Raw genomic sequence first — 21,172 nt, 5'->3', positions numbered from 1 at the left:
ACAGTTGCTAAATGTTACTGGTTACATTGGTGTCTTCCACAGTTCTGAAGAATGAGAGAAATATATGTAATGGATTCATATAAAGGCAGATTATTCAGTCATTTAAATTTCCCATAGTAACAGAATTATGACAAAACATATGCCACTCCCTTTTTATAATACTGTCTAATTAAGCTAATAGCTGCTGGTGTTTTAAGGCTTAATTCTCCAAGGTGCTGAGAAACTCCCGGAAGTGTCAAGCGCCATCCAGGAGCTACCAAGCATCTCACAGGATAGAGTCTTTAAAGTGGTGTGAGAGACCTATTATTAACAGTAAACATGCATTAGAAAAAGCATTATGCCACAGATCTACGCAGAAGGGATGTATTTGTGGAATCATGATAAGAATAAGATTTAAGTCTGATCCAATTCCAGTGGAAGTCATTAACATCAGTGGGCACTGGATAAAACAGGAATAAAAATAGCAAGAGTTTACAGAACAATTTTGTGGAATAGTGAGCATGCATGTGCATACCATAGGGCAGATTCAAAACAAAATCTGAATATTAACCAGACATATCATGTCTAGATGATATCTAAATAAACATATTGTTGTCAAGGGCTTAAATTAACTACTTAAACTTCTTTTGCCCTTTGAAGATTGATAACATTTACAGCTAGAAATTGTACTGATCCTTAATTAGATACAGTGGTGGGAATGTTGGACATATAAGTTACTAAGTGGTATACAGTTTTTCCTTGCTATTAAATACATTCTGAATACCTCTCACCTATTATCTTAACCCCGGACATAATTCTGCTTTTTTTTTTCTGCCTTTATTACATATCATTTCCAGAGATGAAAAAATACACATTCAAGGGGCTCTATAAAGCCAAATTTATTATTATAGTGCTGTCTGGAAACTCTGCTATGCATTTTTGACATCATTTTCATAATAAATTCCTATTTTCAGTGGTTTCTGAGTTCAAAGTGAAAAATAACTCAGGCAGAAACCTGGCATAGAACCTGGAAATTTAGCATATCCTGGAAGCAGATCATATTGGCAACTAAGGGGAACCAAATGCCTTTTTAATATGTAGTGTTATGATACGTTATGAAAGCTCAAACGTGTCCCATTACATATAGCTTATGAGGACAGTTTTCCTTTTCTCTTTATATATTTTAAGTAGTATTAGAAAAAATAGAGTTGGAGTAGAGTTCTCAGTCCAGAATTAGGGCTTGCGTGGAAAGGCCTAATTGTTTTCAAAATCTTTTGCATTTGCTTGTTGGATCTGCTCTTCCTCCTGAATATTAGGCTTTAGAAAGAGTGAGTCCCCTATTAATGTCAATTTAAGGGACAATTTTATTGAGTATTGCCATCCTTATTTTTGTTTAACCCCATCTCCTTTTTAGATTGCAAAGACTTCAGTGTTCAAAAGGGATTTAGTGAGTTAGGTATCTAATTCCCATTGAATTGGACACTTAGCTCTATTGACAGAATCATGCTTATGGCACAGAGAAAGGCCAAATAATTCAAGATCTACCCTTCTCACTCTAAATTTCTAGTTACAGTTCATATAGTTTATTTTACCCACAATAAATTTGGTCATCATAACCTTGGGTCCCATCTCCCCACCTTCAGCCTACAACTAACATACTACTTCCTGGAACAGATTTACAACTTTTGCTGATGGAAAAATGAAAAGGTAGCATTTTATTTGTCTCGTGGAAGAGAGAAAAAATATGTTTTGTTTTGTACTGGTTTTTGTAACCTTCACTATCAGCAAAACTGAATTTTGCCTATTCCTCAAAAGAGTACATCAGAATTAGAGCTGAACACAAAATTTGTAACAAACAGTTTATCCAATGAATTTAGTTCTTTTTCCTGTCCAAAGTGACTGCTTTATGCAGATTAACTTACCCTTCAAAATGATTATTTTGGTGAAACCTTTTAGCCTATGGATTTCTTGTGGGCTGCTCACTACATATATCAGTTTGAATACATCATCATGTGGCTCAGCGCCTTCTTGTGGCCTCAAGGCAGTCCTGCAAATAGCCTCTACCTCAATTTTTTAACTTTTAGGGGCTTCTTCTATAACTCACAAATCCTTTTGTCCATTCACACATCTCCTCAGTTTCTGGTTTATTAAATTAATAAAAATTCAAATCCCTCCTTAAGTTGATCTGTTTACATCTTCTCATCAGGTCACTTGGAGACTTCCTGCTTCCGATTTCAATCCCAGAGTCCCAGGTTTCTGTTCTGGAACCTACTTGCTCCCAGCAAGCTTTGCATACATTTTATATCTCTCTTAGAACACCTCCATAACTCTCTCAACTCAGCCCTGGTATCTCAGAGTTCTCTGCTGGAGACTATTTTCTCTCCACAATCAGTCATCTCTCTCCATCACCACTCTAGTCTCCTAGGGAATATTGTCTCTGCAGTGTTCTGCTGTCCTTAATAACAGATATAGCTGAGCCTTTCTTGGGTATGCCTGCTTAGTAACTAGGGTTGGCTGGCATTTAAAGAGGCAAGCCACCCTGTTACACACTGTCATTCAAGTGGTGTGATTGGTCACCTAAGCACACAGTAAGGCGTTACTCACCATGACTGAAAAGGGCAGAATCTGTCCCTTAATTTCTTAGAACTTTAATTCATCTATCTTTTAAAGGATGTAATTATACTCCGACATTATGAAGTCTCATTAACTAATATTTGAAAACTCTAAATTCCTCAGAAGATAGGTGCTTTATATGTGACAAGTATCAAATAACAGTAATAATAAATGAAAATAAGCTTTCTAGATACTCTAATATTTATCACTAGAGGACAGTATATAAAAATGGAGAGTAGGTATGGGCCTGAACTATGAAGTTCTGATCTAAAATTGAAATTCCCCACAGTTCAAGGGGATTTGGATCTGTGCGTTTTAGGTCTATCTTTAGTATTTATTATGACTGACAGCAAAAAGGTTAAGCACTTGTAACTATGTTCACTAGCAGCTTCATTGATTAGTTCCCATCTCCACCACCAAATACCCACTTCTCTCTATGTACCAAAATACCTGTGGTTTAGTAAAGCATCTGTGTTTTCTTTTGATTATCATGGCACGAGAACAGAGGTAGGTAACCTATGGCACACATGCCGAAGGCGTCACGCAAGCTGATTTTCAGTGGCACTCACACTGCCCAGGTCCTGGCCACCAGTCCAGGGGATTCTGCATTTTAATTTAATTTTAAATGAAGCTTAAACATTTTAAAAACCTTATTTACTTTACATACAACAATAGTTTATTTATATATTATAGACTCATAGAAAGAGACCTTCTAAAAACATTAAAATATATTACTGGCATGCAAAACCTTAAATTAGAGTGAATAAATGAAGACTCGGCACACCACTTCTGAAAGGTTGCCGACCCCTGCACTAGAATAACATATCAAAGTGAGATCTGCCTATCAGAATATTCAATAGGATAAAGCTTCTAGCTCAAGAAAGTCTAATTCCAAATATTGCAAAGACTGTTAGGCTTTTGTTTGTTTGCTTAATTTAGTTTAATAAGAATATTGTATTCACATTATTTTCTTTCTGTAGGCCAGCTCTCCATGTCCAGTCACATGGCTTTCTGCACAGACCCAAGGAGGTGTGAGGGATGGGAAAGATAACTGTAAGGCTCCTTTCTTGTCCACCAATCTAGGACTGGCTGGGGGCCAATCTGGCCTCCAAAGTAATTTAGAGCAGCCTTAGGACTGCTCTAATTTACACAGGTAATAACTGCCCCACTGACTGTTTCATTAGCACAATGAACTCCAGCTACATCTTCAGGCCTCCCCAGATGTATCTCCTACAGTGGTTGGGCTAGGAGTGGACAGAGTACTGCTGGCTAGATGGAGGAATCCCAGAATACCACATCAGCTTTACAAGCTATACAATAGCCAGATGGAGAGCAAAGGATCTGGCCCTGATCTTTTATATTTTTTTTTATTTTTTTTTTGTGAAATCTGCCTTACAAATAGCTATGGAGGGCAAAATAGAGGCATAGGTAGCCCCATGTAGGATGTAGTGAGGCTGGTGAATCATGCATTCTCCCCTCCTCAAGCTCCTCAGAGATTCTCTGGAGAGAATGGTAGTACCACAGGCCATATTACCAGTCCAGTTGTAACCCTCTTCACTGTTGGGATCCCATTTTAAGGGGCAGCTGAGAACACAGGGCATCCCTGGTCATATTGCTCCACTGGGATCTTGTTGATGGGTAGTTCAGGGGAAGGGGGCACAACAGGCAACCTCTTGGCTCATTTCACTTTCGAGATGGTGGGGGAACCCCACTGGGATGGTTGAGGAGAAACTGAATTTCACCCATGAAGTTTCCACTTGTTAGCCCATTTTTATTGGGAATCCCGCCCTGGAGCAGGCAAATTGAAAGTGCTCCTCCTCCCTTTGTTCTTCGCTTGGTGACCATCCTAGCCCACAATGCTGTCTATTTCCACACTGTGATAATGGTGTCCATAGGTGCCTCCCTACAAGGACATGGTAGCCTCAGTGAGTGTAGAAGAAAGGACCTGGGCAGAAACTAAGAAAGCAGCCTGAAAGGAGGCTGTGAAGGTACTGACTGGGAATGGGTAGCACAGTTGAGATTCCATTTTGGAGCTAATTGACTGTTTGATAAAGCAAGAAAATTAATATTCACTCTGCATTTTTTTATTCTCCTATTCTCCTAAGCCAAAAATTATTAAATACAGCTAAGATCACAGGGTGCAGTACATTCATCACAGCAAGGACATCATCACACATAGAGCCGTATATTAGGTTGGCAAATGTGACTGCCATGAATTTTTCCTCTTGGCTACATGTTTAGAAGGTTTCTGTTATCCCTTTGGTGTTTAGGAAATTCATGGTGGCTGGCCAGCCTACATACTTGTGCTGAAGGGAACAAACACTAGTTCTAGATTCTGGGTGGCTTTTACATACATGTAGTCGTATGGCCTGGAGTTCCCTCTGCAATCTCCTTCCCCTCCACCCCAGTTTTCCTGCACAAAGGCGGCCAGAATATACACCATAACAGCAAGTGTGACTGAATGGCTAATACCATCAAATCAGAGATCTCTGAAACTTCTGGGATAGTGGAATAACCAAATTTTGCCCACATTGATTTTGTTTATCAATAATCAAATATATTCTATGTAAAAACACATAGTACCTTCCTGTATCCCAAGAAGCAGAGTTAGCTTATAGGAAAAGAGAAAATCAGTGCTGAAAAGAAAATATTCTGTCTCTCTCTCTCTCTCTCTCACACACACACACACACACACACACACACACACACACACACACACACACACACACACACACACACACACACACACACACACAGAAATAGACCAGAATTTCGAAACACCTTCTAAACTTAAGTGCCCTAAATTCACTACTAAGTGCTCTTACTTCTCTTGTTAGACTTTGCTAACAAGCTACTTTTCAGCTGTGAACATGTGAGCAGCCCTTATATGGACAAAAAAGGAAGTATTTACCATGCTTTTCTCTCATCATTGTGCATTTTTCCTCCTGATTAAATGTCATCTCCATGATGTTACTTAAAAGTGCAACATAATTATAATTTTTTTAAATTAACAATATATAGTGTGAGCTACTGTTAAATAAAACTATCATAAAGCAAAATTGAGCCAAAAAGTTTGTGGTCAAGACCTGGAATCTTCTTAGTAGTTCATTTGGTTAATGGAAACTGGACAATATTTGGAAATGATTCAGTATATGTAAGAGCAGATACGCTTCTTAATAAATATATTATTAACAAACATTTAAGGTATTCTTACCTGATAGCAGGACAGGAAGGGAATAACTATATGCTTGTTTTACAATGACTACATCTACTGCCAAGGTAAGAATTAAGATAATGGCTTATTTTAAAGTTTAAGTAAAAGTAACAAGTTCAATATTTAAAAATAGACATTAAATGTTCAAACTCTTTATTGAAAGATAGAAATATGTTTAATGAGAACAGATAATATGTGAAGGAATTATAAACAGGATACATCTATCATAAGGATATTCACATCAAGACAGTGTCTCCATCTTCACAACCACTTGTCTTCCAAGATATCTGAAATACTATGGTTAAAAATAAAGAGGACATGCTCTCCTATTCTCCAACAGACAAAAGCTAGCCCACGTATTAAATTTAGCTTCCATTTCCATTGGTGCAAATCTATTGATTTAAATGGAATTGCATAGTATAACAAAACAGAATTTAGCTCTTTGTCTGAACAGGTGCAATTCCCAACCAAGTCTCTTGGTTAGATTATAAAGTAGCATTAACAGTAGTGTATACTTCTTGGAAAGCAGAACACCGTTCCTCCCTCGATATATATTAGGCAAAGTTTATGTATCTTCAGGGAAGTCCATGTTATTGTCAGACCAAATTATACCCTCTTTTTCTTTGCACATTATATGGAACAGATTTCAGCTTTTAGAAATATAAACCCCAACGAAGCCAAGCACATGCTTAACATTAAGCATGCGAGCAATTCCATTGCTTTAAGGTTAAGCACATGATTAAATGCTTTGCTGAATTGAGGCCACGTTCATTATTACAAGCTATTTGATGAACACTAGTTGTGAAGATATTTCGGTCTGTGTATTATAGACTTTGTGAACGCTTCATTGCATCTGTTGCCTTGAGTTATAACTATGGTATTTGTAATTTGCTATTCATGCTGTATGACTGGTCACCTCAGTAACAAAGTATTACCTATGCTCTCTGATCAGATATCTGCAACTTTTAAATACAGAAGAGGGTTTGGATAACTCTCCTGTGATACAAACCGACACATTTTGTGTGAAAGTCAAATGGTAATGGCTTATGAGTTTCAGTTAGACTTCAGTGGCACAACAAAGACCTTTGTGGGGCTCTTTGGAGAGAGGTGAAGATCATCCACACACAATTACTTGCAATGCTTCCATGAAAATACCTGTGAGCATACACAATTTGTTGAGGATTCATGACACTTTTCCTTCACTGAACCTCCTTGTGAACAAGCAATTACTTGAAAAACTGTTTGTGAAAAGCAAATAAGAGTTTGTGAACACCATTTAAATGAGTTCACTTTTTATGCAAGTTCATGAACGTTTTTTAAAGAAAGAAATCAGTCTTCACCCAGCTTTCACACTATTTCTCAATGAGGGAGCAGCTGAAATGTGCACACGTCTGTTTGGTTACACCTCGGTTGTTCACCAACATCTTCCTTCCCTAATGATGAAAAGGATTAAACCTCTCCACAATTATGAAAAGAACAAAACTACTTTTCTTGCATAATGTAACAATTAGTTTGTTCCATCTCTGTAGGAAACAAAAGAGGTTACAGACTGTTACCAAATTAACTGTTGCTTATAATTTACATATGCTAAATGTCAAGGTCAGAAGTCGGAACAGCAGTGCATACATATAAAAGGGGAAAAAATGGATCCCAGAAAATTAATATGTTCATTTTAAGTCTGAGTCATGAAAACCGTAGGAGTCCTACGGGTCCTAATGAATCCATTTTCTTCCTTCCAATCCAAGTTTACATTCATAGACTTTAAGGCCAGAAGGGACCAGTGTGATCATCTGATGTGACCTCCTGCACGTTGCAGGCCACAGAACCTGTAATTGATTTATAACCTCTGGTTGAGTTACTGAAATACTCAAATAATGATTTGAAGGCTTAAGTTACAAAGAATCCACCGTTTACTCCCGTTCAAACCAGCAAGTGACTTGTGCCCGATGTATGAGGGGAAGGCAAAAATCCCCAGAATCTCTGCCAATCTGATCTGCGGGAAAATTCCTTCTCAACCCCAAATATGACAATCAGTTAGATCCTGGGCATGTCAGTGAGACCAGTAAGCCAGACACCTAGGAAAGAATTCACTGTAGTAACTCAAACCCCATCCCATCTAGTGTCCCATATCTGGCTGTTGGAAATATTTTCTATTAGCAGTCACAGATGGGCCATTTGCCATTGTAGGCAATCTCATCTCATTCTCTTAATTTCGAAATGCTCTCCTCCCATATGTGTTCCCTAACCAAGGAGGATACAACATACAATAGGATACAATCCACTATTCTAAATCTCAAATTTACTTCAGAGATGCAGTTTCAACTTCACACATCCTTAGAGAACTCTGAATTTTGCAGAATTTAATCCCAATCATTTTGGAGTGGATTTTCAATGGCACAAACAGCATTTAGGCACTTGATCTAGATCCATAAAGGAGACTCAGTCCAGCAAGCTGAGTGAGGAGCTCCCTAAACTAGCTACTAGGAAATGCCAAGGAGTGGGACAGGGCTTAAGTCCCACCAGTCTCCACTCCAAGATATTTAAGCGCCTAACTCCAGGCAAAAGGGAGGCACCTCCCCCTGTTTGGGATTCTCAGCCATGAACCCTCTCCTGGAATTAGTCTCCTAAGCCTAGTCAGTCCTTTCTCGTGAAAAAAGAGACAGAGGATTGTGAGCATATGTACCAGATTGGACCCCACAAGCAACACAGGCAGGGAAAACCTCATTTAGGAATCCTGACATGGCTAGGGCACCAAGCAGCTTGGTGGCAGTCAGGACTTGGGCATTTTTTGCACATGCCCACAACTGGAAGCTTAGATGCCTTGGGGACTCCAGGGGCCTACTGGGTTAGGTGGCAGATGAGCAGGGTTTTGAGGATCTCAGTGGTGCCTGTATTCAACGTTGGATCTCGGTGCCGAAAGGTTCAATTTAGGCACTAAACTTTTAAATGCATTTAGGTGCCCAATTCCAATTGATTGTAGCAAGAATTAGTCACCTAAATACCTTTGAGGATCTGGAACATTGTGGATCTAGCACCTAATGAGTGTTATTTGTGCCTTCAAAAGTCTACTCTATCTACTGGACACAAGGGTTCCTAAAACCCTGGCAGTTTGATCTATCAAAAACAAAGACTTGCACATTGAGCTTGTTTCAAGCTTTGTGACCTCATGTTTTGTTTTTTTCTGATATCCACATAGAAAAACATTTTGTAGTACATGACATCTAAATAGTCTTAACAGTACTTAAAATTTAACAAAATCTATTCAGTGTAACTTAGTATAGGCTGAAAGCATCAGATTCGTCCTATATTCCCAAACTGCACTTTTCTCAGTAGGTGATTTTTGTTATGAGTAGAACTTTACAATTCTAACTAACATGATAGTGATTACTGACCTGAAAATATTTTTACTCTTCTTGGTTTGGATCAGCCGTGCATTGGTTAGTTTCATGTCAGCAGCTCATTCGATTATACTATGCAAATTAATATCCAATTGTATGTTGTGATTATCTTTTTTAAAGCACCAAGTCAACCACCAGTGAATATTGCATGGAAACTGACAAATTCAAAAATATGCTTGAATTGGGAACATGTAAAAACAATGGAAAATGAATCAGAGGTGTTAGGCTACAAAGTAAGTAATTTCTTTGTCTAATTAATAGTACATATTAGTTATAATAGAGACACCACAAGTAGAGCAAATGCTTGATGATGATCATACTTTCCCTGAGACTAATCACTAAGTGGAAAATATTGACTTCTTCAGTGTTTGGGATGCATGATGGACAGTCAAATATAAAAATTAAAATTGGGCTGTCTACTATCAGCTCTTATAATTTGTCAATGCATCTCCACACAGATCAGAGGATAGACCTCTAGGTAATAAAAGTGTCAAAGAGCTCTCCATGAACGTCATTTAAATAAATCTATTGTTTTAAAAGGGTAAATTTAGTATGAAGCCTGTTTGCAATGGTTTTGACCAAGGAGGGAGGTGGCCACAATGCAGTTCAAGAAAGGAAAGATTCTTCAGACCATTCATGAAGAATTTAGATACTGTCCTTTAGGCCCAGTCCTGCAAAACTTCCTCGCATGAGTGAAGAATTGCATGAGTAAGGATATGGAGGACTTTTGTATTGTTGTTTTACTCACTCTAAGGTTATGCACAGATATTTCCCATGGAAAAAAAAATCAGCCCCAAAAAACAAAAAAATGTGCAACATTTCTGGAAGAGAGGTGAGCCCGTACGCTGTTATTCCCTAGTGAGTTATGTTATTTGACGAGCTGCACACTTTTGGGGACAGACTAGATGAGCTCTGTTAAGTTCACTCCTTTGTGCTTTAACCATTTGCTTCTAGGCAATACTTTTCTATTATATTTCAACATTTTAGGAGCTCTTTAAGTACTCATTGCTATAAACCTATTTTAAAAATGCCCATTAACGCCATTTCTCCATCCACTTCACTCTTCAGTTTATCTTTTTTAGCATAGAAGTGTCAAAAAGCTGCCAAGAGCAAGGAGTTAGATAGTGTCATTGCTGTGCTGGCAAAGAAGAAAGACTTCCTGAAGAAGAGATTATTCTTGCACACAGGATTTGCATCTAAATTTATCTCTGACTAGCTCTCCTGCACCAGTGAAATAGTCCAACCAATCTGTAAGCTGGCACAACGATATCACAACAAAAAGACCACATGAACAGTACTAAATGCAGTGAGTTCTGCGTTAGGAGAAAGGAGTTCTAGTTGATGCTATCCAAATTATTGTCTGCTCTTGAGCTTTTTTAGTACATACACTTACAGGTTGCTGCACTTTTTTCAGATCTGCAGATAAGCATTACACTGCAGTCAATGGGAGTATTTGTATTGATTCTGATGGACTTTGGATCAGAAACAAATGGGCAGATTTTCAAAGGAGCTCAGCACGATGGGTTCTTTGCTGTTTTGAAAATGGGGCCATCAGTGTCACAAGGGGAGATCATGGGAGATGAGCACTTTTGAAAATAAATCCTTCGTTTGGCTATCTTAATATGAGCTGAGCTGTTTTCAAATCAGGCCTAAACTGTGGATGAGAAACACTAAAATCTGGCCTTAAGTGCATCCTCCATACTTCCACACTGAGTGAGATAGAGACATGAATAATACATTTTTAATAATCTTTCATGGTCTTACACCATAACTGAAATTTGGATCTATTTCTTATTAATACTGTGTTGCACAAAGGACAAGGGCGGCATTGTAATTGAAGCACAACACTCATTAGGCCCCATATGCTGAGTCTACGCAGAAAATGATTGTCACTTTCTGAAGTGGTCTCGGTTTCTGCTCAATAAATCTGCAGGGTTCTGAACATGCAGAATTACATGTGTGTAAGATATGAGGAATAATGCTCTCTCAGAGAGCCAAAAAAAGGCAACTACAAAAATCCAATTACTTCTGTTTTTTTCTAATCCCTTCATATTTAGATTTCGTACAGGCAAAATAGACAAAGCAAAACTCATATACTGGAGACAAATAACACCTCAGCTGAGCTTCTGGTACCATTTGAAGAAGATTATCTCATAGAAATAAGAACAGTCAGTGACGGTGGGGATGGCAGCAGTAGTGAGGAAATTAGGATTCCAAAAATATCAAGTACGTTTTCTTTTCTGAATATTATTGTCTAAAATGAAGCCAGTGCACTTCTAAAGGGAAGGCTAACTAGACCTTCACCACCGTCAATGAGCAATACCATGGCTTAATGCTAGGTAAACCTGGAGCAATCTCTGGTATAGTTTTATGTTTAATGCAAATAGGGGAAAGGAATTTACACAGTCTGTGTGTGGCCTAACTTTTCAGGGTCTCACTCCCTCTGCAGTGGCCTGGAGAGTGGGACAAAACTCCATGTGGAATAAGTGATTCTGTTCAACACAAGGGTGTGCCTAATAGGCATTATGTAGCACTGATTTGTTGGTAAAAGACTTGGGGGTGCATCTCCTCCTAAAATACCTTCAAAGAAGGTGCCAGCTATCATGAAAAGATTCCTCCTTTTCTCTTGTTGAGATGAAGTTATGTCATTTTACTTCTGTAATTCCTGGGCAATGCTGCTGCAAAAAGCATTATGTGAACCCATTAGCAATAACAAATAGGGTGATCAGATAGCAAATGTAAAAAATCAGGACAGGGGGTGGAGGGTTATAGGTGCCTATATAAGAAAAAGCCCCCAAAATCGGGACTGTCCCTATAAAATCAGGATATCCGGTCTCCCTAGTAACAAAGCACCATGGTCCCAATTTAATGAAGTGCTAGCATCTGTGGGCACTGAGAACACTTAGCACCTTGACTGAGCTGATATGAATTATTATAATTCAAAACATTTGTATATGCATTTTTGCTGAAAAATTTGAATGATTCTGAATTCTTTGAAAAATAGATCTGACACAAAGTGCTATTGCATATGAATTTACTTGCCTGAGGTGGTTTTATTTTTGTATTTTTATAGGTTTAAACTCCAGAGGAACAAAATCATTCCAGTTGGTAGTCCATGTGCTAACAAATGGGATTATGATTCTGAGTTGCATTCTTACTTTCTCAGCTCTTTGATGATTAAAGCCAGGGACAGTCATGGACTTTTGAAAGTAAATCATCTATAGATTTTATCCTGATACTAAAGCCACAGCCAACATTCGCGATGACTATACTATTGAGGGGTGGGAATGTACACTGTACTTTATTAAGAATGTAAATAACAATATTGCATTACTAAAATATATTAAAATCTGAGAATAAATATATATAAATAAATTAAACGGAGTGGTGCCAAAATATAGCTGTGTGATTGCAATAAGTGACATCTATTATATTTTGCAAACAATGAGATATGGTACAAATCCAGTTTAATTATATGACCCACATGAAAGACCCAGGCCAACTCATAAATTGTGAATTGATAATAAAGAAGGAATAGGTTTGCAGATGTTTGTGAAGTGGATATTTAGCCTACCTTCTCATTTCAATCTATACACAAGAATAATAACCACACTTCACAATTTAATGAAATAATATTTGTTTACATTTTGCACCTATTTGTATCAGGTTACTACTTAGATGTTACAAAACATGAATTGACATATAATGTACCCTTTTGAACTTTACCAAATTATTTTCTCTGAAAAGGGAAATAGTCATCTGCTTCTACAAAAGGAATTAGAGTCCAGTCCAAACCCATTGAACTCAGTTAAAACAATCCCATTGACTTCAATCCCACAGCCCTTGGATCAGGCCTTCAACAGGACAATATTTCTTATGATATAGCATACACTAAACCAGTATATTCTCAAATACGCTTTTAAAAAACTTTTTCATGCAAAGAAACTATTCTGGTCAATAAATCAAGCATTTCAGAGGGGACTAAATATTTATTATTTATTATTATGAAAGGAACATCTTCATGGTTGGTCTGCGAAATATTTGATGTACTATTTTTCTTATAAATGTTTGGAAAATCAATGTAATTTTGTGTTTCATTTTCTAAATCATCTGCTTCAGTTCTGTTTTTCTAATAAATAAATAACTGAATAATCCAACCATATAGTTACTTAAATATTTAAGACTATATTTTCATCTTACTGCTTTTGGATATACTTTGTGTACATAATTTCCTTTAGCATTAATGCAATTCACAAGCATACAACAGTGCCACTCAGGAGATGAAAAGTTGATGTGTGACCTTATAGAAAACTCACCGCATTTTCACTGTATCTTTTTTATACCAATACTACCCTATTGAATAAAATGCAATCATTGAAAGAATTAATAACGAATCTAAGGAGAGCTTTTTTCTGTTATCAATAAAGTATACAGTGGCTTGTTGAAAAGCTCTGCATATTGATTTGACATAAATCATCCCAAATGTTGAAAAAGTTCTGAAATGTTTTTTGCCTAGACATATAATTGCAGGGTATTCACATTTATGTGGGTCCCCTATGCCTGTACATAGTGGATGAAATCTTGGCCCTATTGAAGTCAGTAGCAAATCTCCCACTGACTTCAGCAGGGTAGAATATCACCTGATGCATATTACAGCACTGACTAATCTTAAACGGCCCTTAAAGGGTTCTGACCAGGAGATACTGAAATCATGTGGTGGGAGAATAGGGTCCAATGTTTTTAACGATTTGTAAAGTTGCTCTTTAATCAATTCAGCAAGAGTATTAGTCATAATGTCCACAGATTGTCTCTTTCACTCAGATATATACAGTATAGATTTTACCAACCTTCACATGGAAAAATTTCAGTCTTCTCTTTGTGTTTGACTGCCACCATTTTCTCACATTTACCAGAGCAACGATATTATATCAGAGCTTGTTAACATGCTTTGTCACTGAAAAAAATATATTAATCTCCTGACAGATTCCGTCACTATGTATTAACTATTATTTATTTTGTCACTGTTTGAAACTGTAGATTCATCTTCAGCAGGGCCGGCTCTAAGCACCACCATTCCAAGCATGTGCTTGGGGCAGCACTTTTCAGGGGGCAGCATTCTGGCTATTTTGGGGCGGGACTCCGGCTTTTTTTGTTGTTGTTGGTGGTGGTGGTGGTGGTTTTGCTTCAGTGGCGGCACTCCGGCTTTTTTGTTTTTGTTTTTTGTTTTACTTCGGGCTGCAAAAAACCTGGAGCCAGCCCTGATATTCAGGTGGGACTGTCAGGGGGAAGGAAAGGAGCAATACTGTATATTTATACTACAAGATGATGAAAATCACCTGATTAAGTTCTTCAATTTATTCAGTTATTAGACAGTCAAACTCAGCCCCATAGTAGGTGACTATAAACCATTTAAAATAAATGAGTTTGGCCCAAAATATGAAGTGACATTAGTTGATTATAGCTTGACAGCTTTATGAACACCAATATCAATGGACTGACTCTCTCACATTAGGTTTGGGGGACCAAAATATTCTTCAGCACCTCGCACTAGTTCACATTCCCTCTCCACTACTAAATACTGTGTAATGTGCACCCTCAGCATAAAGACCCGTGCTGTGTCCCCTTTCCTTGTTAAAAAACTGAATATGTAGAAAACATTTACTAACACCAGCACTTTTCATGAAACATGCTTATATGTTCTGAATGTTCCTACTGATGATTATTGTGTACCCATTCCCCTTCACAAAAGGCCCAGAGGGAAAAGAAATCTATTCACATACTAAAGAGCAGAGCAGTGAAAACAGATTCTTATTAAGATTAGTATTTATTTTGAACAGGTTTTTCAAAGCTCAAAACAACATGCTCATCATAGACATGGAAGACCTGATCAGCAGCAGAGCCAGTGCTGCCTATAACAGATGTGAGCTCAAATGGATTGAGGGATGTCATTCTGCAGACTAGTCAGCCCCTGGCATACACTTTTAAAGCACTGATTAAAACACAGCAGAACTATGTTGAGATTGAAAAAGAAATGCTGGCAATTGTGCTTGGTTGTGAGCAGCTTCATGCATATGTATATTGGCAGAAATCTGTTGCGGTAGAGATTATAAACCATTGAAAACAATATTACCATTGTGAGAGGTGACACCTACACATCCATAAATTAGCATGAACTTGCAAAACCCCCTCATTAAATACAGGCCCAAGGAGGAACTTCCTATAGTGGACACACTTTCAAGAGCAAGGGAAAAGAAGGAACTGCAGGGAGAGGAGTTTGCAATAAATACAACAAAAGGCAGAAAAATCACGAGATTCCTGATCACCCTTCCTCCAAGGCCTGTATATCTAAACTAAATAGAAAAGATTATCTTTTTTTAAGTGGACTAATACTCAATTTCCTTGAAAATTAAGCTGTTGGACAACCCCCTGAGTAGTAATTAATTGCTCATTACCCTATATTGTGAATCATAGTTTGTTCATTAGTGTTAAGAGCAGATAACTAACCCCAATTCATATATGGTTCATTTCAGGAACTCTGATCTCTAAACACCAAACCATTACTCAATACCGTTAAATGGATTAGCAGAAAAGTCAGTGCAAATAGCAGAGAACTTGCTAAAATATCCCAGATTAATTCAAGGGAGTCCTACTAAGCAGTAGTTACAATATCAGATTACTCTTCCCATGTGTTAGTAGGATCACCATTCTGGAGACGTCCGGGCAGAATGATAATATCTAAAATGCTTCTTGAGTCAAAGAAATTGACTTTAAAGTAGATAACAAAAACTAGAGCTGACAATTCCAATTTGCAGCAACTTTCAGAACTTGTTTTTGTTCCACATTGGAAGATCCACCTCAGAAGCCAAACCAGGCACAGAACTGTTTTGAGAACATAAAGTTTTCCATATCTATTGGTGGGTTCCACTGATCACCTGTGCTTGTTGATGGTGGCTAATTTTATTGAAACTCGGCTTTATTAGCATTTGATTTAACAAAAAGAAGATGTAACAATAGACACTGGACTCAATAGACAATGATCACCAGTATGTGACAATGGTATAACCTTTTGTAATCTGAACTCGTGTCAGTTGACTGAACCAGAAGTTGGAAATAAAGATTAATCTCTTACCAGCACACTTATGAATCACATCTTTTTTACACTATTTGGTAATATATAGGGATAAGATGTGCCATGAAGGATGCCCATATTCAGGAATGTGACAGGCTGGTCTGGTGCTTTGTGGGATACATAGATGTTTCTATAGCCTATAAAACTCAAGTGTTTTATGTTGTTTGATTAAGTGAATAAATGTGATGTAAGTGGAGTATGAAAGATCATCTTGTCTTGTTTTCTCTTTCTGTACTATACTCTGTCTATATGCAGAATTGTTGTTTGAATTCCTTTTTCACTCTCTTTTGGGACTCAAATGAGCCTAAGAGATTCCTGACCCCAGGGACTCAGTTGGGTTGCCTTAATAACAGTTGGTTAGACAAGACAGGGCTAATTGTCTTGGTTTAAATCTCAGCAAGCCTAACCTTGCCTCTGAATAAAACAGTCTGGAGCCAATCAGGACTAGAGAGGCAAAATAAATACAGCTTTCCTGTCAATGAGAGAGGAGTAATTCAAATGTTGGAATGTTCAAATGTTAGCTTCCTGCTTCCAAATGCTGGGGCAGTTAAGTTAAGAGGAATTGCAGCCTGGAAAAACCCTCCTGCTGAACTTGAATTGTTTATTTTTGGGAACTTTGCTTTGTATTTGGAACTGTTTGGTACATGTCCTCTCCCAGCTCCAGGGAAGACAAATACAACTTTTATCCACCCTTGAAAGAGAGAGAGACAGCACCAGTGACTTTTTTTTCCCCAGTGTAATCCAGATCCATTACTTGGGACATCACTATCATATAGAACCAGGGATTTATGCTGCAGTTAATATATTTATTATCTTTGTGTAGTGTATTCACTGCACAAAGGTGCTTTGTGTAGTGTATTAACTTTAAAAATCCATGTAAATTGGGGCAAAACATTTAGTCGGTAGGCCAGGGGTAATCCATTATCTTTTGTTAAGGTCCAAATTTCTTCGTCAAGGTATAGTCAAGGTCCAGATTCCAGAGAAAATAATACAAAAGCAACAATAATGAGAATAATAATAAGTAAATAGATTTCAGAGTCTGTTCAAAAGCATTTAGCAGTTTGGATTTGGCTCATGGTCTGCCTATTGACTAGCCCTACTGTAGGTAGTCTCTTAATCAGATGTTTACCCACAGCATTTGTTCTAATTTCAATCTTTTCTTTTAACGCCATTGTCTCTCTGTTTACCTTGAAGACTTCCTGAAAGCCAATGATTATCTGTAAGCATGAAAATAAAGAATAATAACTAATTATTTCCTCTAAATCAAAGAAAGACACTATGACTATCTGAAGCTCCCCTCAGCCTTAGCCAACAAATTTCATGGAGAGGCTGAAATATTTTCAAGTGTTCCAAATGGCAACTCTAGCTGTTATAGCAACGCTGAATTATCGTTGAAAAAGGAACAGATGGATTAAGAGTGGAGTGGTTCTGATTCTCCTCCCTCACTGGAGTAAATCAGGGGTAATTCCATTATAGTCAATAGAGGAAGATCAATGGGAGACCAGAGTAAAACCCAATAATTTCAGAACTGAGATTAATTAAAAAAGAAAAAAAGACATGACAATCAAATCCACTAGTGGGCTTCAAAATCAGAACAGTTTATTATCTACTTCAAAATAAAGAAAGAGATTGTCTCATTGAGTTACTGTTGCATTTAACCTTACAAGCGCATGCTGAGTTGCTCCCACTCTTCTGCATTGCGGAGAGCTCACAGTCAGCACAAGTTCCCAACACAGATATCTGACTGCATGCACAACCCCACAAGCCATCTGAACATTGTTTAGAGTCACTTAATATTTTATGACAGATGACATTTAAAAATAGAGATAAGCAAAACTATTTTCAGCTCATTTGAATAGTCAGTGCAAGTGCTGTATCTGTCGAGTTACAGACACAGCAGGTGGGTTACAGTTCATGTGGCACCTTTCCACGCTAATAGCAATTTCAGACTTCTGTAATCAGAATTTTTAGCGTCTACCAGACAAAGAAATAACATGAGGATGGGAGCTGAACATCCTTACATTCTCTTGTTAGATTTTATCACAAAACCAAAGTATAGTTCTATTCTAGAAAGCCATTCTGCAAGCGTGCTGCTGAGAGTTTCCATGTTAATTACCTCTCAATAATCAATCACCTACCTTCCTCAGGTCACATGTAAAGAGATGACATCTCTATGTACCATATCCACAACTTAAGCAGGCTCTGAATGTTATGCTGGTTCTTTCTGGGCTGTATGACATTATGATTCATAAACAGTCTGCAACTGCAAGCAGCCTTTACAGAGGCAAAATTCCCTTTGGCCCTGATCCTGCAAACACTTATGCACAAACTTAAATTTATTCACAAGCAGCTCTAACATTTATTATTCTTATTTATTCATTATTTGTATTGCGGTAATGCCTAGGAACCCCAGTCAGTGACTTGGACTCCATTATGCTAGGCGCTGTGCAAAGAGAAGACAAAAAGATGGTCCCTGCCCCCAAAGAGCTTACAAGTGGGAGACAAGAGGCAACAGGTGTGAGCACAAGGAAACAATCAGTCAATATTGATCTGAGTGATCTCAGCACTCCAGCTGCTTAACTATTGTCAAGTGTTTTTGTTAAGCATCATATCAAAGAGTTTAAATGAGAGATTTGAAGGAGGACAATTTTGTTGTTATTTAAATAGTTTTGTTGATATTTACAAGAAATAGCTCAGCATGAGAGATAACTTGGAAGAAAGCACAAAAGTGTGTGTGTGTGTGTGTGTGTGTGTGTGTGTGTGTGTGTGTCTATATAGATATACACTCCAAATATCATGACACTTGTGATAAAATCATGAAAGCTGACATCATTTGTCTTTTAGAAAGACATCTAATCTTGATTTAAAGATTCTAAGCAATGGAGAAATTTTCACATCTCCAAATAAACTGTTGTACTTGTTAATTACCCTCACTGTTACAAATTGGCATCTCATATTGATGATATCAGAGCCAGAAGAGAATCCATTTCACTCTTTTGTGGATGTACTGCTTGTGTAGTGTTACCAGGAAGGTGCCATAATGAAAAGTTTTGTTTTGTTTTGGTCATAGGTAAGATGATATTAGTTCCAGTTAGAGCTGGTCAGAATTTCTCCGAGGGACTCGTTTTACCATGAGAGCGCTCAGATTAGTGGAAAATGAAACATTTCATGGGGACAGTTCGATATATAGTGTTGTTGCTCTCTCTCTTTTAGAAGAAACTTTTCAAATGGAAGCATTTTTTTCTAGCCATACCTTGCTATTCTCATTCTAGCCTCAAATATATATATATGATCCTATAAACCCTTTTGTCATGCCACTAGTCCCATTGATTGCAATAGGATTATTTGTATGAGAAAATGTTCACAGGCCTAGCCATGAAATGCCTCATAGTGTGCAACTTTACTCATGTGAGTGGACCCATTAAAGTGTGGAGCTCCTGCAAAGGTGGATATACTACTCATGAGAATAAAGTTACATGTGTATTAAACTCCCTTAAAACAAACTGGAGTCAGAGAAGCAGTTGTGCCTCTTTGGGTCACATTTCTGGCCTAGGACTGTCCACACAGCTGAGCCTAAGCACAATCGAGCCCACTATAATTATGTTGTAAATATTTATTAGCAACAATCTTTATTTCTCTGTGCAGCCCCAGCAGTCTGCTAGTTGCTACTGTTCATTCAAATGGTTCGACTGAAATATGTTCTAAACATGTCTGCAGGACACAGGCTTTTGGTATCATACAACTGGAATAAACTATTCCACTGATATAGACATATCTCCTGCTTTTAACAAAATATATGAATCTCTTTCCTGAAGAAACTTTAACAGAGTAAAAGGAACTGAAATTGACCCTGCTCACTGCTTTAGTCTGCCATTTATAGTATCCTGCACTGTATTTATGTGGTAATAAAGTATGTTATTCTGGAATAACATGCCTGAGCTAATACTCTCACCTATATATATATATATAAATATATACCTAACAAGCTGTCCCAAAGAGCAAATCTTTAAGTAAATTCTCAAATAATAATAATAATAATAAAAAAACTTTTCAGTGTTCATGGGAAGGAGATTAAAGATAATCTAGGTATGACCAAAAACTAAGTGAATACTTTGCCCTGATTTTCAATAAGGGTGATAATATGGAACAGGCACACGAAGACAGGAAAGCTGATGGAAGTGAGCATATAGAAATGGAAATTACCACATCTGAGGTGGAAGAAAACTTAAAGAATTTAATATGCTCAAAGTGGGGAGTGGGGGTGAGTGTCAGATAATTTCCATCCCAGAATACTAAAAGAATTGGCACATGAGATTGTTAATCTGGTAGCACGGAATTTTAATGCATCTATCTATTTGGGGTAGTACCATATGGCTGTAGATTAGCTAATGTCTTACTTATAGTCAAGAAAAAGAAAGAAAGTGACCCAGGAAATTACAGCCCAGTTAGTCTGACCTCAATAGTATGCAAGGCTTTGGAAGAAATTGTGAAGAAAAGGATAATTAAATTCATGGAGGTAAACAGTAAAATGGATGTAATGCAACATGGGTTTATCAAAAATAGATCATACAGATTAATCTGATTTTTTTCTTTGAGAAAATAACTGATTTTTTTAGATACTGGAAATACAGTACATTTAATACACTTGGACTTTAGTAAAGCATTTGACAGTGTACTACATGGGAATATCATTTGGGAAGATGGGGATTAGTACAGAATTGTAAGGTGGATAAGGAATTGCCTAAAGGGGAAGAGGTAAAATGTTGTGCTGAAAGGTGTATTATAGGACTGGAAAGATGTTATTGGTGGAATTCCTCAAGGATTGGTCTTGGAGCCAAT

General features: G+C 37.5%; 1 protein-coding gene across 4 annotated transcripts in view; it reads left to right on the top strand.

The window, feature by feature from the left end:
- The window catches only part of CNTN6 (contactin 6), a 230,795-nt gene extending 217,088 nt beyond the window's left edge, over positions 1–13,707 (top strand). For 2 of the 4 annotated variants that reach the window (XM_030570685.1, XM_030570686.1), the window contains exons 17-19: positions 9,325–9,437; positions 11,262–11,430; positions 12,278–13,706. In XM_030570685.1, the coding sequence (XP_030426545.1) occupies positions 9,325–9,437; positions 11,262–11,430; positions 12,278–12,378 (383 nt within the window). In that variant the 3' untranslated portion in view covers positions 12,379–13,706. Of the gene's footprint in view, positions 1–9,324; positions 9,438–11,261; positions 11,431–12,277 lie in introns of all 4 variants that reach the window. The other 2 variants (XM_030570683.1, XM_030570684.1) reach the window with 2 other exon arrangements.
- Positions 13,708–21,172: the final 7,465 nt, after the last annotated feature.

The sequence above is a fragment of the Gopherus evgoodei genome, chromosome 7, assembly GCF_007399415.2.
Source record: "Gopherus evgoodei ecotype Sinaloan lineage chromosome 7, rGopEvg1_v1.p, whole genome shotgun sequence".
Lineage (NCBI taxonomy): Eukaryota > Metazoa > Chordata > Testudines > Testudinidae > Gopherus > Gopherus evgoodei.
This window is presented reverse-complemented; position numbering and strand designations above follow the sequence as displayed.